General features: G+C 41.7%; 1 protein-coding gene across 2 annotated transcripts in view; it reads left to right on the top strand.

The window, feature by feature from the left end:
• The window catches only part of Lipa (lipase A, lysosomal acid type), a 31,512-nt gene that overhangs the window by 10,009 nt on the left and 5,811 nt on the right, over positions 1-15,692 (top strand). For both annotated transcript variants that reach the window (XM_034514753.2, XM_034514760.2), the window contains exons 4-8: positions 5,608-5,806; positions 7,516-7,625; positions 9,254-9,390; positions 14,175-14,321; positions 15,587-15,658. In XM_034514753.2, coding sequence (XP_034370644.1) covers positions 5,608-5,806; positions 7,516-7,625; positions 9,254-9,390; positions 14,175-14,321; positions 15,587-15,658 — 665 coding nt within the window. The remainder of the gene's footprint in view (positions 1-5,607; positions 5,807-7,515; positions 7,626-9,253; positions 9,391-14,174; positions 14,322-15,586; positions 15,659-15,692) is intronic.

Below are 15,692 nucleotides of genomic sequence, written 5' to 3'. Positions count from 1 at the left end.
AGTAGTTTTCCCACGGTAGAATGCCTGGGGTGACATACAGGCACGGTTTCTATATCTTGGGTTTAAGTTTCCACCCATTCAGCCCTTTTTGTTAACCATTGGGTTTGCAATATTGTCCCTGATAAAGTCAGAAAACTATCTGGTAACTTAAATATTGGATTCAATTTAGTCTCCTGGATTTACACGTTGGACTTAAACCCCTCCACCTTATTTCTTCCTCCAGATAGGCTGCACCCCACCTCTCCCTTTGGCATGTGCATTTTCACCCTCCTACCTGCTGACATGGGATAATGAAGTTAAACAGTTCTCAAGGGATCCAGGCTCCCTAGCTTCGGACTTCTGAGCCTTGAATTTGGAAATTTAAATCTTTGTTTGTTTGCTTGCTTTTTTAAAAAATAAATTAGGCATTTTTAGGTATTTTGTCAATACAAGAGAAAGGCACTAAAATCAATAGTATTTGAAATCAATAGTATTTGAATTTAAGTTTTAATTTATAGTATTTTAAATTAATTAATAGTATTTGAATTAATTTTTAAGGGCAAATCTTCAAACTAGAATTAGACTATAAAAACTTACTTAAGAACCATCACTTTGGATAACTGAAACCCAATGGCAGGCTTTGCTACCAACCCCCAATCCACTCTTAGGAATTCTTGAGGAGACCCTTAGGATCTCCCTTGGATGCTTGTTGGGGGGATATGGCTTCTTCCAGGGCATTTTAGGCAACTCATTCTCTCCTGACCCAGCTTGCAGGCCCAGTATCTGGCTGTAACTATGTTTAAGTAGGTTTGAATATACCTCTGATGGGCTGGTTTGGAATAGCCAAGGGAGCTTCAAAAACAAGAGCTTCCAGGCCAGGCTCTGTGTCCGAAGTTCCTCATTCTCCAGCCGAAGCCAGAGCCAGTAACATTGTCTGTTTCACAATCACTCTGTGTTATTTCAGTACATAGCTACTTTGGAAATAGTCTGCTTGGACGTTGAGTTTGTCCAGAGCAGAAGTCCCACTTTGCTGGTGGATGAGCTCTGCTGAACTTGGTGCATTATGTGGCCCATTCACGGAGATGTAGGCTGAGGGGCAGCTTGAGCTTTGTACTACCCAGTGGTGGCCCATGGGAATGGATATATACTACATACAAGGCCCCTCTTACCGTTTTGTTTAGAATCTGCTATTGCAGGATACAAATCCTTTTATGGGAGAAGCAGGCTCTTCCCAAACTAGCAAGGAGCTTAAGATGTCAGGTTGAGGAGGACCTTAAAATTCCTGGGTCAGGCCAAGAAGTCTGCCATTTTAAGCTAATCTCCCAGGTGGATCCATTGTGCTAGTGTGTCAACTTTCCCCGGGAACTGCAAGGCCCCTTGGGTAGTCTAAGATCACTGGCCCTGGCCACCAATTATGAAGTTGAATCAAATCCTTTGAGACTTTATGACTGGTGACAACTGAGCTCTGTGTCACGCTGACAACGCTCAACTTTGGCCTTCTTCGTCCTTGCCCCTTGGTTTGATCACTTCCCCGGGCTGGTTCCCCATGACTCTTTGGAGTGAAGTAGCTTCCTGTGCATACTCGTGTCTCAGGAGGTAGGAGGAATTTCCCACTCACCAAGTCGTCTTCCTCTTATGAACCACAGTCGCTGTCAGGCCTACCTTCAGCTGAAATTCACCTCAGTGGGTAGGCTGCATTACAGTGAACAGCCACGAGGCTGCTGTTTAGCTGACCAGGGTGAAGTCATTTTGCTTGTCCTTGATTACAAAAAAACCCGATACTTGAGTTTTGGCATTTTTGTTGTTGTCTGTTTCTGTTGTTGTCCTTGATGATGCATTAGCTCCCAGAGGCGGGAATGTTAGTGATTATTGTCATACTGAATTTATAATTTCAAACTTTTAGTGATCATTTTTCATATTTCCCAAGATGAACTAAAATCTTGATTGAAGGCAGAGATGGCACAGTCTTGCTGATGTAGCCATAAAATACCACTAGAAAGTAAAGAAGCCCATACAGCGGACCCGGGACCCGGGACCCGGGACCCGGGGTTGACTCTTTTCCATATTTCTCCAAGGTGGTATTTTCTTTTGCTTTTGTTTCTTGCTCTGTCTCCAGTACTGAGAAGGACCTGTCACATAGTCAGTGCTGAGTGAGGGTTTGGTTGATGAATGGTTGCAGGGCCTCACCCCTGTAGGCCTCTGGAGGGTAGGATTGTTTGTTCTTGGTAGTGGGGTGGAGTGGGGTGGATTGTACGTTCATGTCTTTGTGGTGTTTTTGCAGTTTAACTGTCTCAGGAAGAGGTGATTAGAAGATTAAATTTATATATACATTTAGAATTCGTGTGTGTGTGTGTGTGTGTGTGTGTGTGTGTGTGTGTTACTTAACAATTTCAAAATAGTTTTTGAGGATTTAATATATGAGCACAATATACGTTTCTCGTACCTGCCCTTCCCCACCCCACAGTTTCTGCATTCCCTTTCTGATCTTCATCTCAAATTCATGTCTTCAGTAAGGCTATTGTATAACTATTAATCTTTATTAAGTCATTTACTTACTTTACATCCCAATCATGTCTCCCCCTCCCTCCTCTCTTTTCGGTCCTTCCTGTCCTCCTCCCTTCCCCCCACATAGCCTTCCTCCCCTACTTCTCAGTAGAAGAGAGGTTTCCCACAGATATCAACCAGCCTTGGAATATCAAGTAAGACTAGGTGTCTTTTCCTCTATTGAGGTTTGACAAGGCAGGACAGTTAGGGGAAGGGATCCAAAGGCAGAGAATGTACTCAGAGACAGCCCCTGCTCCCACTTTTGGAGTCCTTCATGAAGACCCAGCTGCAAAATTGTTATACATGTGCAGAGTGCCTAGGTCAGTCCTGTGCATGCTCTCTGGTTATCAGTTCAGTCTCTGTGAGCCCCCAGGTTAGTTGATTCTGTAGGTTTTCTTGTGTCCTTGACCCCTCTGGCTTCTTCAATCCTCCCTCCCCTTCTTCCACAGGGTTCCTCAAACTCTGCTTAACATTTGACTGTGGATCCCCTTATCTTTAATAGTGTACGGAGTGGGACCCCATGGCATGGGTCTCAAGCTGGGACAGTCATTAGTTGGTCCTTCCCTCAAATTCTGCTCCAATTTTTAACCCCTGAATATTGTTTAGGCAGAATAAATTGTGTGTCTAAGGTTTTGTGGCTGGGTTGGTGTCCTGATCCCTTCATTGGAAGTCTTTCCTGGTTGCAGGAGATGGCTGGTTCATATCCTCCATTTGTGGGAGTCTTAGCTAGGTCACCCTCATAGATTCCTGGGAGTTTTCATCATCCTAGGTTTCTAGCTCATCCCGAGATGCTCCCACCACAATCCAGTTGTCTCTCCTAGCATGCTCTCCCTCTATCCTCCCCTCCACCTTTTCTCCTCTGTTCCTATCCCTACTCCTCCTTCTCCCAGTCCCCTTCCTCCCTCCATCTCCAGTGGACACCTAATCTATTCCCCTTTCTGAGTGAGATTCAAGTGTCCTCAAATGGTTGTACAATTTTCACTCCCACAAGCCATGGAGGAGTGTTCCCCTTGCTCCACATCCTCGTCAGCATGCGCTGTTGCTTGAGTTTTCAATCTTAGCCACTCTGGGTATAAGATGGAATCAAAACCTTGTTTAGATTTATATTTTCCTGATGATTAAGATTGTTGAACATTTCTTCAAATGCTTCTTAGCCATTAGAGGTTTCTCTGTTGAGAAATCTGTTTAGTTCTGTACACTATTTTTTAATTGGGTTATTTGGTTTGTGGATGTCTAGTTTCTTGCGTTCTTTATATATTTGGATATCAGCCCTCTTTCTGATGTGGGGTTGGTGAAGATTTTTTTCCCATTCTTTAGGCTGCTGTTTTGCCATGTTTATTTTCAGAAGCTTTTTAGTTTCATGAGGTCCCATTCATCAGTGTTGATCTTAGTATCGGAACTATTGGTGTTCTGTTCAGAAAGATGTCTCTTATGCTAGCGTGTTCAAGGCTGTTCCCCACTTCATTTTCTGTCAGATTTAGTGTATCTGAGTGTCTTTGTTTTCGTTGTTGTTGCTGGCTTAGACTTGAGTTTTGTGTGGGCTGATAAATATGGGTCTGTTTGCATTCTTCTACATGCAGACGTCTAATCCAATTAGACCAGCACCATTTCTTGAAGATGCTTTCTTTTCTCCATTGTAGTTTTCTCCATTGAAGTTTTGACTTCTTTGTCGAAAATCAAGTGTTCATAGGTGTATGGGTTTACTTCTGGGTCTTCGATTTGATTCCATTAATCAACCTGTCTGTTTTTATGCCAGTATTATATGGTTTTTATTATTATTTCTTTGTGGTGTAGCCTAAGGTCATGGATGATGATAGCTCCAGAAGTTTTTATTGCACAGGATTGTTTTAGGTATTCTGTATTTTTTGTTTTTCCATATGAAACTGAGTATTGTTCTTTCAAAGTCTGTGAAGAATTGTGCTGGGATGTTGGTGGAAACTTTCTGTTGATTGCTTTTGGTAGGATGGCCATTTTTACTATGTTAATCCTACCAATCCATGAGCATGGAACATATTTCCATCTTCTGAGATCTACAATTGTTTTTCTCCAAAGATTTGAAGTTCTTACAATACAAGTCTTTCACTTGCCTGGTTAGAGTTACACCAAGAAATTTTATATTGTTTGTGGCTATTGCAAAGGATGTTGTTTCCCTAATTTCTTTCTCAGCCTGTTTATCATTTGTATATAGGAGGGCTACTGATTTTTTTATTGGACTTTGCTTTTTATAACAGATTTAGGGTCACATCAAAATCGAGCAGATGCAGGATTAAGTAACCAAGATTTCTAAATTTTGGCAGTTATGAATAAATATACTATAAACATCAACATCATCAATGTATAGAGGAGATATATATATGTGTGTGTGTGTGTACATATGCATATACATACATATACATCATATACATATACATCATGTACATATACATCATATACATACACATATACATATAAATATGTTTTCTGTTCCTGTACATGCTTAGCCTTATATTTTATGAACACCCTCAGTGTACATATTTACAAGTCAGTGTCACCCAGTGCCTATATTTAGTTCTTCTCACATGTTACCAATGACTACCAAAGCTGCACCAAGCATTCGTGAGTGTTTTTGCCATCACTGGAGGTGAAGTCCCATTGGCGTGCACTGTGGCCAGGAGTTGTTGTTATCTCTGTTTAGGGTTCAGCCATTGTTGTAGGTGCATAGAGCCATCTCACTGCTGTGTGTGCCTTTCAGTTTATCTTGTTCAGAATCATTGTGATCGAATTATATAAATACTTTTAAAGTTCCACTATTACATTTATTTATTTATTTATTTATTTATTTATTTATTTATTTGATTCTTAAGTCAATGTTTTGTTCCCAGGCAGGCAAAACAGAAGAGTGAAGTTTTGGTGCGGCATTGTTAACACTGTTTAAGAAAAACACGCCCTCAGCATTTACAGGCATGCATAGTTGTTGGCTCCATATGTTTATTTGCTTCTGTTGCTCTAATGGCTTTGATCCTCTTAACAGTTGACTGTTTAGCAAAACATCATATTTGCTGAGAAGGTTGGAGCCAACAGCTTCTAAACATCAATGTTTTTCAGGTCCCAAGCCAGTTGTGTATCTTCAGCATGGTTTCCTGGCAGATTCTAGTAACTGGGTCACCAACATTGACAACAACAGCCTGGGCTTCCTCCTGGCGGATGCTGGCTTTGATGTGTGGATGGGAAATAGCAGAGGAAACACCTGGTCTCGGAAGCACAAGACTCTTTCAGTTTCTCAGGATGAATTCTGGGCCTTCAGGTATATCACAGTTGATGATGACTTGTGTCTGTATCTTTAGCATCCTTAAGGCAGACAGGTGACGTTCAAGGTTCAAGAGTGACCCTAAGTTGTATAAAAAGGGGGCTGATATCTTTTGAAAAGTTGTGAAGCTTGTCAGGGATTTAAAAAACAATCATGAAGATAAATTTAAATAAGTGGTTGCATAAGTGATTAGATTCAGTTAGGAATTCTTAAGGCATTCTTAACATTCCTGGCATGTGGTGTGGGCTGCTAGGTTAAGTCTCAGGCAATCTCCCCATCTCCCCAATAACACCCACATGTTACATGTTTATTCATTTTATTATTCTCTGTCTCTCTTTTTCTTCTGGCCTCACCAATGAATTGTTGTGTGACACTTGACACAGGATATAAACTGTGTTTGTTTCCTCATCTGTAAATTGGGGATGATAAAGTCCTAGCTCATAATGTCACTGGGCTCTAAAGTAAAAAGATTCAAGGAAGAGGCCCTCCACAGAGCCTGGGGTGTTTTAAGTGCTTTTTGACACTGGGATTGTCACTTCCCTCATCTCTCTCTTACACACACACACACACACACACACACACACACACACACACATAGGGGCTCACACACTCATGCAAACACATATTCACACACACATACAGACTCACACAATACACACACACACACATATTCACACACACAGGCTCACACACATATACACTTACTCACATACTCATACACACATACACACATGTAGTCTCACACACACGTTCACACAGATACATACATACATCCCTTCCCCCTAAGGTACCAGAAAGTATGGCTATAGTGTAGAGTAGAGTTTATTTAGGACATGGGAAGGGGACTTGAGAAGGGAGTAGAGGCAGAGAAGGACAGAGAAAAAGAAAAAGAGAAGAGAGGCCAGACAACATCCTGTGGAGAAAGAGGGGTGAGAGGAGAGGGAGAAAGTGGTCAGGGAGAGAAGAAAGTCAGAGAGAAAGGGCAGAGAGAGCAGGAGGGGCCAAACAGCCCCTTTTATAGCAAGCCAGGCCTACCAGGCTGTTGCCAGGAAACTGGTGGGTGGAGTCTAGAAGGAATGCTAATACACACACACACACACACACACACACACACACACACACACACACACACCCCTATCTTGTTAAAAGACTACATCCTAGTGTGCCAGATATTCAAGAATGTTGGTGTCATAGATGGTTAAAGGTTTGCTTCTCTTTGATAAAACTAGAGTCACCCTGGTCTTGAATCCCAGGAGTGAGAGTTTTTACCAAAAAAGCAGTTATTAGAATATGTTTATTATAACACTGTTCATAACAATGAATACTCAAATGCACACCAGCAGCAAATTCAGTTAATCAAGTGTGGCATATTCACATAATAAGATGAGAATAAACATCTACAGTCCCATACCAAACGGAGGAAGCCAGGAATGAAAGAAGATCTGTGGCAGAATCCTATTTACAGGCATTGTGTGCAGTGAATCAAGCTAATAATGTAAAACCTTAGAGGTGCTACCTTCAGGGGGTACAACTGGGTGGGAATGTTGGGGACTTCCTTGGTCCTTGGTCAGTGTTCTGAACTCAGATAGGATTAATTATTCAGCCATGTTCAATGTGTGCTAACACATCTTTTGCTAAGTGTCTGTGTGCTGTTCTATATTTGTGTGCTATTTCAATTAAAGAGTCCTGTGTTTTTTGGATTATAGTTTTGATGAGATGGCAAAATATGACCTACCTGCTTCAATTGACTACGTTTTGAATAAAACTGGCCAAGAACAACTCTATTATGTTGGTCATTCTCAAGGAAGCACCATAGGTATGTGTACAATAAAGAGGTCAAAGGCAGTGTGTCTTACAAGTGAAATACACAAAAATGCTCTTACTTCAAATACTGATTTTTTTTAAAAAAAAATCCAAGCAGAAATCATAACTAGGGCAAGGGATTTTCAGTAATAATCTACAGAAATTCAGAATTTCGTATAAATTGTTAAGTGTCTTAAAATTGAAAGAATTGATGGAGGCTATATTTTAGGTGTTTTCCAGTTTAAGGAACATCGAATGTGAGAGGGGAGAAAAATGGGAAATGTTCTAGTGTCCGAAACCATAAAGAGTCAGTAACAAAATGTGCTTTAAATGTTTAACTGCCCCGGGCTGGGGTTGGTCTCAGTGTAGAGAACTTAACTTGCCTAGCATGTTTGAATCCCAGGGTCTAACCTGTAGCTCCACCCAAAATAGCTACATTAGTAATCAAAGAAATTAAGTTAAATCAAACATAACTACAAGGATGACAGCTCTTCATAGTTTTGGGAAGCTATTTGCGTGTTTTGTTCATGTTATTATAAAACTAATATGTTTTATAACTTTTATGTGTGTGTATATTTGTGTGGGGGTAGGGGACAAATGTAGTGTGCAGGCCAGGTCTTTGCTGTCTTTCTCGGGCATTGTCTGTCTTGTTCTTTTGAGATACAATCTGGGCACTAAATAAGCTAAACTGGCTGGCCAGCCAGCCTCAAAAGATTCACCTGTTCGTGCCCTCCCAGTGCCAAAACTAAAAGTGTGGACCACCACACGTGGCTCCGTGATGTGGGCTTTGGGGATAAAACTCTAGTTTCATTTGAATGGCAATCACTTTATGGAGTCAGCTGTCTTCTCAGTTCAATATGTTTTTATTTTTATTAAAAATAAAAGTACAAAATTTTACAAAGTTTAAAAACTGCGAATCAGCATTACATTTTAATTAGCAGGTTTCTCTAATGAAAGCATGGAAACATATTCCATAATTTTTTAGATTCTGACAGTTGATGTTCATGAGTGCCTTCTTGTTCGTGGCACATGTTGCTCATGGAATACATTCTGCAAGGAGACTCACAAAGTGAAAAGCTTGAGTGTTAACATGTTATAAGATTGCCCTGCCTTCTAGAAAATAGAGCTGCACGCTCGTTATTAACAATACTTTTATGACTAGGTGACTTGTCTATTAAAATCCATTGTTTCTAAAGTGTTCTAGGGACAAGTAGCATGGGGCAATCTAAGAGAAGTGTAAAGATACTTTACAGCAAGGGGAGTCTAAATGTGGTTTTTGAGTCCCTGGTGTTCTGCTTGGATGGTCTGCAAGTTAGAGATGGAAAGAGGGGTGGAGTAGAAGTGTGGGGCGGAGCTGTAGAGGTTCACGTTGCCATGGGAACAGGGAAGCCTTTTTGGTTCTCTTACCCTGGACTTCTTTCTGTGCATATTGTAGGTTTAAGTCTGGAACCAAAGTCAGTGTTTCTGAGCCAGAATGTTTTAAGAACTCTGTTCAAATGTACAAGGGAAGTGTCACTTGTACAGTTTACTGGGCTTCCTCTGTAGGGTACAATGGCTGACCGTTCTCATTTTTTTTTCTCATTTTTTTTTTTTTTGAGGAAGTACTAGAAGGTCTATCTAACTCTTTCTTTTGCCCTGCAGGTTTCATAGCCTTTTTACAGATGCCCGAGCTGGCAAAGAAGATTAAAATGTTTTTTGCCTTGGCTCCTGTGTTGTCTCTCAATTTCGCTTCCGGCCCGGTAGTCCGTTTGGCACGGTTGCCAGAGCTTCTTTTTGAGGTACTTGGGGAGTCCCACCAGTTTCACTTCTCCTCAGAGACTCTCTTGAGCTGAAAAATTGCTCATTAGTGGAGAATCAGCAGTGTCCTCTCTACACACTCTTACTGGACCAGTGGGTGTGTCTGTGGGGGGTTGTCTTGACAATTCATTGATACAGGGGATGACACTGGGGGAAGTGCCGTCCCCATGCATGTTGTATAAGAAAGCTGCCTAAGCATTAGCCTGTGTGTGAATCAGTGAGAATCTCAATGGTTCCCACCTTAAGCTCCTTGTCTGACTTCCCTCAATGATGGAGTGTGACCTGGACGTGTAAGATGAATTACAACCTTACCTATTTGCTCTTGGTGAGTGTTTTATAACAGCAACCAAAAGCAAGCCAGCATAATGTCATACTTGATAGTATCTATCACTGGTTTATTTATATCGTTGGTCTTGCAAAAATGCTTATTGTAAAGACATGTGGCACCATGAGACAGCAGTGGACTCGTGAGTCTCACATTCACCATGTCTTTTGATTGTGTCATGTAGTTGTGTCAAGTGATTGACCTGTACCACCTAGGATTGTATAAGGATATTACTGTGTGATGGTTGCACAATGATAACTTTACTTGAAAACTTGGTTCTTAGAACTTCTTCATGATATTAAGTGATTCATTACTTCAAGGGAGGTGTAACAAAGCTCCCTCTCTCAGGCCTTTGAAAAAAAGTCTTTCACAGGAAGTATGTACTTTTCTCTGATTTCAAAACCTGACAGTTACTGAGGTGGAAGAATCACAGTGTTATACTTCATTGACTTTTTAACTGCTACGCGTTAGGTTTTGGGTTGTAAAGAACTACAGTAATTTAGTCAGACTGTTGTGGTAGGAGTTCATTGCACCGGCAAACATGCTGATATAACTTTGTTTTGACTGTCTTTGCTAATAGTACTGATTTTTATTACAAAAACTTCAGAGATTATAAGAGCTTCCTGACTACTAGGTGGCCTCCCTAATGCCTTCTTTAGAACTACTCAATTTGGAGGTCTTTTCCTACAGACTGCACATATGAATTTATACACATAGAGATGCACCAAGAGAGATGTATTGTTTTGTTTCCACATGGATGCTGTTTAATTCTATAGATTGTTCTGCATGTTGCTTATTTCTCCCAGGGAGAGCTAGCGTGTGCATTGATTTTTATTATTAGGTGTTACATAGACAGTTTTATTTATTTATTTATTTATTTATTTATTTATTTATTTATTTTATTATAAAGACAGCTGTGGTGGACATCCAGGCTGGGGAACATCTCTAGAGTGGATACAGGAGAGTGTGGCAGCTTCCATAGGGATGAATGTTCTATATCTAGCTGGTTCCCTAGAGTTTATGAGTTAGCTTTGTAAACCTAGAAGTGCCACAGCCCCTCCCAGCCCACTTTTGAGATTACATTTCAGAAATTCTGGAGTGGGGAATCAGGAATCTGTGTTTTTAAAACATCTTCTGTGATTTCTGATGAAGACTGTGGGTCTGGCATTTAGGAATCATGGTTTCAGACTAGCTTGCTTTATGGCACAAATGGGAAAGTTATTTTTTTTTGTTGTTGTTGTTTTTGTTTTTTTTTTTTAAACAGCTCACAAAGCAAAACAAGAAAAACAAAAGCCAGACCAACAAAATGTGAACAAATATTCATAACATTTGAATTAGTTTCTCTAAAAAATACATGTTGGTTGCTTTTATGGAATTAACGTGTTTCCCTCTAACCCTTTGAAAAAAAAATACAAAAGTCTAACTTACCAACCCATCAAATGACCACTTTCTAGACTCTTAGCCTGGAGTTGTGAATGGCTAACTTTCCACGTCACATGACCTTTTCTCCATGTGGAATTTACCTCCTGGTCCTTTTTAGTCAACTCTTTCTTATATCGCTTTTCTGAAGGAGACCATTCAGATCTAATTAATGCCCATTCTTAGGTATTGATACATGATCCAACAGAAGATTGATGTAACAGTGTGCTGGCTAGTTTTATGTTAGCTGGACACAGGCTACCATCATTTGGGAATAGAAATCCTCCACCTGAGAAAATTCCCCATCTCAGTTGTCATGTAGGCGAGGCTTTGCGGGCATTTTTAGAATTAGTGATTGATTCAGGAAAGCGTAGCCCACTGCTAGCAGTGCTACCCCTGGGCTGGTGGTCCTGGTTGCTATGAGAAAGCAGGCTGAGCAAGCTCACAGGGAGCAGTGGGCCAGGGAGTAGGACTCTGTCATGGCTTCTGCATCAGCTTCTGCCTTCGGGTCCCTGCTCAGTGTCAGTTCCTGTCCTGACTTCCTTAGTTAATGTTCTCTGATGCGAAACTATAAGCTGAAATAAATCCTTTCTCTCCCCCAAGACAGAAAGTATTTTATCACAAGTAATAGAAATCCGAACAAAGACAGACAGAGACAGAGATCATAGGCTCTTTGTAGATGGGTAAATTTTCTGGAAGAAACTAGAATACAGTATTATATATTTAAACTAGTGTGATATTTATGTTGCAGATTGGATAATTGGCTTTCTTTTCTAAGGGAGGAAAAAAGGAAGCTGGGCAGGAGTAGTGGTTCCATGTAGTGCTGAGCTCAGCAGGGACGTTCAGTTTTGTCAAAGTTGCTGATATTCACCAGTTGTCCACTCCGAGGCAGAGAAGCGGGCCACATGTGCGGCTGCATTCATTTGAGTTTACAGCTTCCACATACTATTTGTTAGCTTCTCCAGGCAAATATGCTGCATGTCTTTGGTCTTTGGGGCTTGTAGAAGCATCGTCCTGGTTTCTGCCTTCACAGTCACTGTTTTCTCCATGTACACGTCCATCTTTGTGGTCAGATTTCTCCCCTTTAAAAGGGGAGAAATCTTTAAAAGGATATCCTTTAAAAGTATCGATACTTGAAGGTCCAGCCTCTGTCTGAAAAGACATAATCTCCAAATAATAAGAGTCTTAAATGCAGACAGTTAAGACTTAAATGTCGGCCTTTTAAGGGGTCATAACACAACTCACAGCATTTCCTTTGTAGATATTTGAGTTTTCTATTCTGGCTTGTTCTGGAGTTAGTGCATGTAAGCAAGACGGCAAAGGGACAGACAGATCTGAGTTCCATAGAAGGAAGACCTGTCCCCTATCCCACTTTACATGAAGATCTGCCTGGAGAATGTAGTGACAGTCCTGGTTATACAAGTGCACAGACTCAGTTGACTATTGGTTAGGGACAATGTACATTGAGAATTGGAAAGCTTCTTTTACAAAGAGCTAGCGAGCAAGTGAATTTGGCCTTGTGGGCCAAGTGGTTTCTGTGGTTGACTTTCTGTCTGCAGCCAGAGATAATTCACAAACGTACTGTGGGTGTATTCCAGTAAAACTTACAGAACCACATGTGGTGCTGGAGGCAGGGCAAGTGAGGAGTAATGAATTGTCTAATGAGTTCAGAGTAATTGTTTAATGGGCACAGATGCAAGGATTCTGAAGGTGGATTGTAGGGATAACGGCACAAGCATGTATGTGCTTGCCACTGAATCGAACAGTTAAAAAATCATCCAGATGATACATCTTATGTGTTTTACCATCACAAAATATTTCATAATAAATTAACAATAATCATGCATGGTGGCTCACAGCTAAAAATCCCAGCCCTGGAAGACTGAGGCAGCAGGATTTCTATGAGTTTAGGGGCAGCCTGGGCTATATAACAACTATTAGGCCAGCCAGAGCTGTACAGCAGGAGCCTGTTTTGAAACAAAGAAACAAATGTGGGTCCCTGTTCCAGAGGACGATCTCTGGCCTGGCCTGGTGTGGGGGTCCCGGCCAAGGGGACAGAGTGAGAGCAGGGAGGGGGAATTGGTTCTCTGCTCCCGCTGCTGCTGCCTCCGCCAGCGCCAGCGTCTCTGATGTCACTACCCAGTTACTCCCAGGTGCTGCACCTATCTCTCCTTGCTGAGCCTCTGGGCTGTGCTGGTGAGGCCAGCTAGCTAGCAGGGAGGGGAGAGTCCTGAAGGCGCTTTGGGAAAGCAGATCTCTTCCCAAGTGTTACAGCTCTTGCAACAGAAACTCTCAGACAACGGGATGATTCTTGCACACCTTTACTTCTGATTAGAGCCTTTATTTACAGTTTTGGGTTAGGTCAGGGTCCGGCAGCAGATAACGCCTATTGGCTTGGTCTGAGAGCTTGGAGATACCTCATCTGCATGTGGGAGAGCCTGAGGCACTGTTCCTTGCAACTGATGTCCATAGACCTCTCTGTGGGAGGGGCTGTGGAGGGCTGAAGCTAAGCGAAAAGAACCAGGGCCCAGGAGCAGATCCGAACACCAGCCATCCGATTAGGGTCTGGGGTTCGGAGTCTGTGCTCGACCAGGTGCCCAGCTGCTTCTCACAGCCCACCACCCCACAAACAAACAAAGAGTAATCCACCTGTAGGAAGCTGGATTTGGCCCATATTAGAATAGAGGGAAACACTTAGTTGGAGCCTCAGAATCTTCTCAGAAGTCCTGTTAGGGAGTAGCCCATCAACAAATGGGCATGCTCATCTCCCTTTATAATAGTCTACTACAAACTTACTTAGCTTTCTGTCTCTGTCTTCTCATTGTGGGGCCTTGTCATGTGTCCTTAAGCACATCTGATGTAGTGTATCTCATAGCTTTCCTGTTTTGAATGTTGGTGCACTGCTGTTTTGTTCTGGAGGCCCCCGTGGAGCTGCTTGTATGCCTGTACTTCTTAAGGGGTGTGAAGCTGGAACATCAGGTTGAAATGCTGACCCATTCTCGGGTGTCTTTGTGTTTCCAGGACATGTTTGGACAGAAGCAGTTTCTTCCTCAGAGCGCAGTGGTGAAATGGCTGAGTACCCACGTTTGCACTCACGTCATCATGAAGGAGCTTTGCGCAAATATCTTCTTTCTGATATGTGGCTTCAATGAGAAGAATTTAAATATGGTATGTAGTAATTATCCACGGATGTGCTTATTTGTATGAGAGATGAGGACCTGGACCCAGCACACATTAGAGTTTCATTTGAGAAACACAAAAATCAGCTTTAGCAAACAGCCCCATCTGCTGCTGCCCTAGGGCTCACTCCTCTCAGCTTCCCACTCAGACCCTACATAGAATCCATCAGTGAGTGGATCTGTCACAAGTCATAATGTTGATATAGCATTTGATGCTACTAGTGTGTCTCTGTTGTTGAAAACATTTAATCCTAATTATGGGGGTTTCTACCCCACCTTTGACCATTTAGTTCCCAGATAAAAGACACACACCTCTTATATTTCTTATCAGCCTCAGTCAACACAAGAGCTGGGCAGATATCTGTCCTCTATGCTAGTGTGTCTATTTCCCAGCCAATAATCCCATTATATAATTTGTCATATTTTACCTGGGCTGCTCTTAACTCCAATTATCCAACCCACATGGCCATTATTTTATGACTCACCTAACCTGTGGCAGCTTTCTCCTCTCTTCACCTCTTCTCCTCCTTGTGGTTGTCCTCTGCCAAGCCTGGGAACCATAAACTCCACCTATGTGTCTTCTGCCCAACTGTTGGCTGTCAGCATCTTTATTCACCAATCAGAAATAACTTAGGGGCAAAGTCACATAGCATCGCTTGGGCCTATATGGTGTGTACTCTACATAGCATCAGACCAAAGCCTAACATGTTTCTTTTAAAAATGTGTGTTTAAGTCTGGAGTGGCTGTACATATGTATTTATGTTTTTATATGAAGTGCAAATCTCTGGCTTATGTTTTGAAATGTATTTGTGTCTTAGAATGTTGAATTTTGAAAACAGGTTTTAAAATTCTGGAGTAAAGCCAGGCGTGGTGGTGCGTTTTTGTGACTCCAGCCCATGGGGAGCTGAGTTAGGAGGGCCTTGAGGTCAAGTCTGAGTCAGATCATTTCCTCTACAAAACAATCTGCAAAGGGGGTCAGGTTAGAGACTTTTAATTTAGGGAAGCATGGAGAAGATAAGAAATGACCCGTGGTTTCAGCCTGTTCCCCTTTGTACTTACACCACAATTGCCTTTCCTTCATAGGTCCTTTGCAGATGTGGACATTTTTATTGGATATATTCGTAGTCAGATGTATTCTGATCTCTGAGAGATTAGCCGTCTGAACAGCGGTGTTTAGATTTGTATTATTTTATCCTCTGAAGAGAAAAATATCACCTTAACATTGTTTTCTAATTCATCATATTCATCTTTCAGTCTAGAGTGGATGTGTACACAACACACTGTCCTGCAGGATCTTCTGTGCAAAACCTGTTACACTGGAGTCAGGTAAGGTAACAGGGGTACTGTTGGTCCCATGTGA

This window comes from Arvicanthis niloticus, chromosome 1 (genome assembly GCF_011762505.2).
Source record: "Arvicanthis niloticus isolate mArvNil1 chromosome 1, mArvNil1.pat.X, whole genome shotgun sequence".
In the NCBI taxonomy this organism is placed as follows: Eukaryota; Metazoa; Chordata; class Mammalia; order Rodentia; family Muridae; genus Arvicanthis; species Arvicanthis niloticus.
Note: the sequence above shows the minus strand (reverse complement) of the source record. Positions and strands in the feature narration are given on the sequence as shown.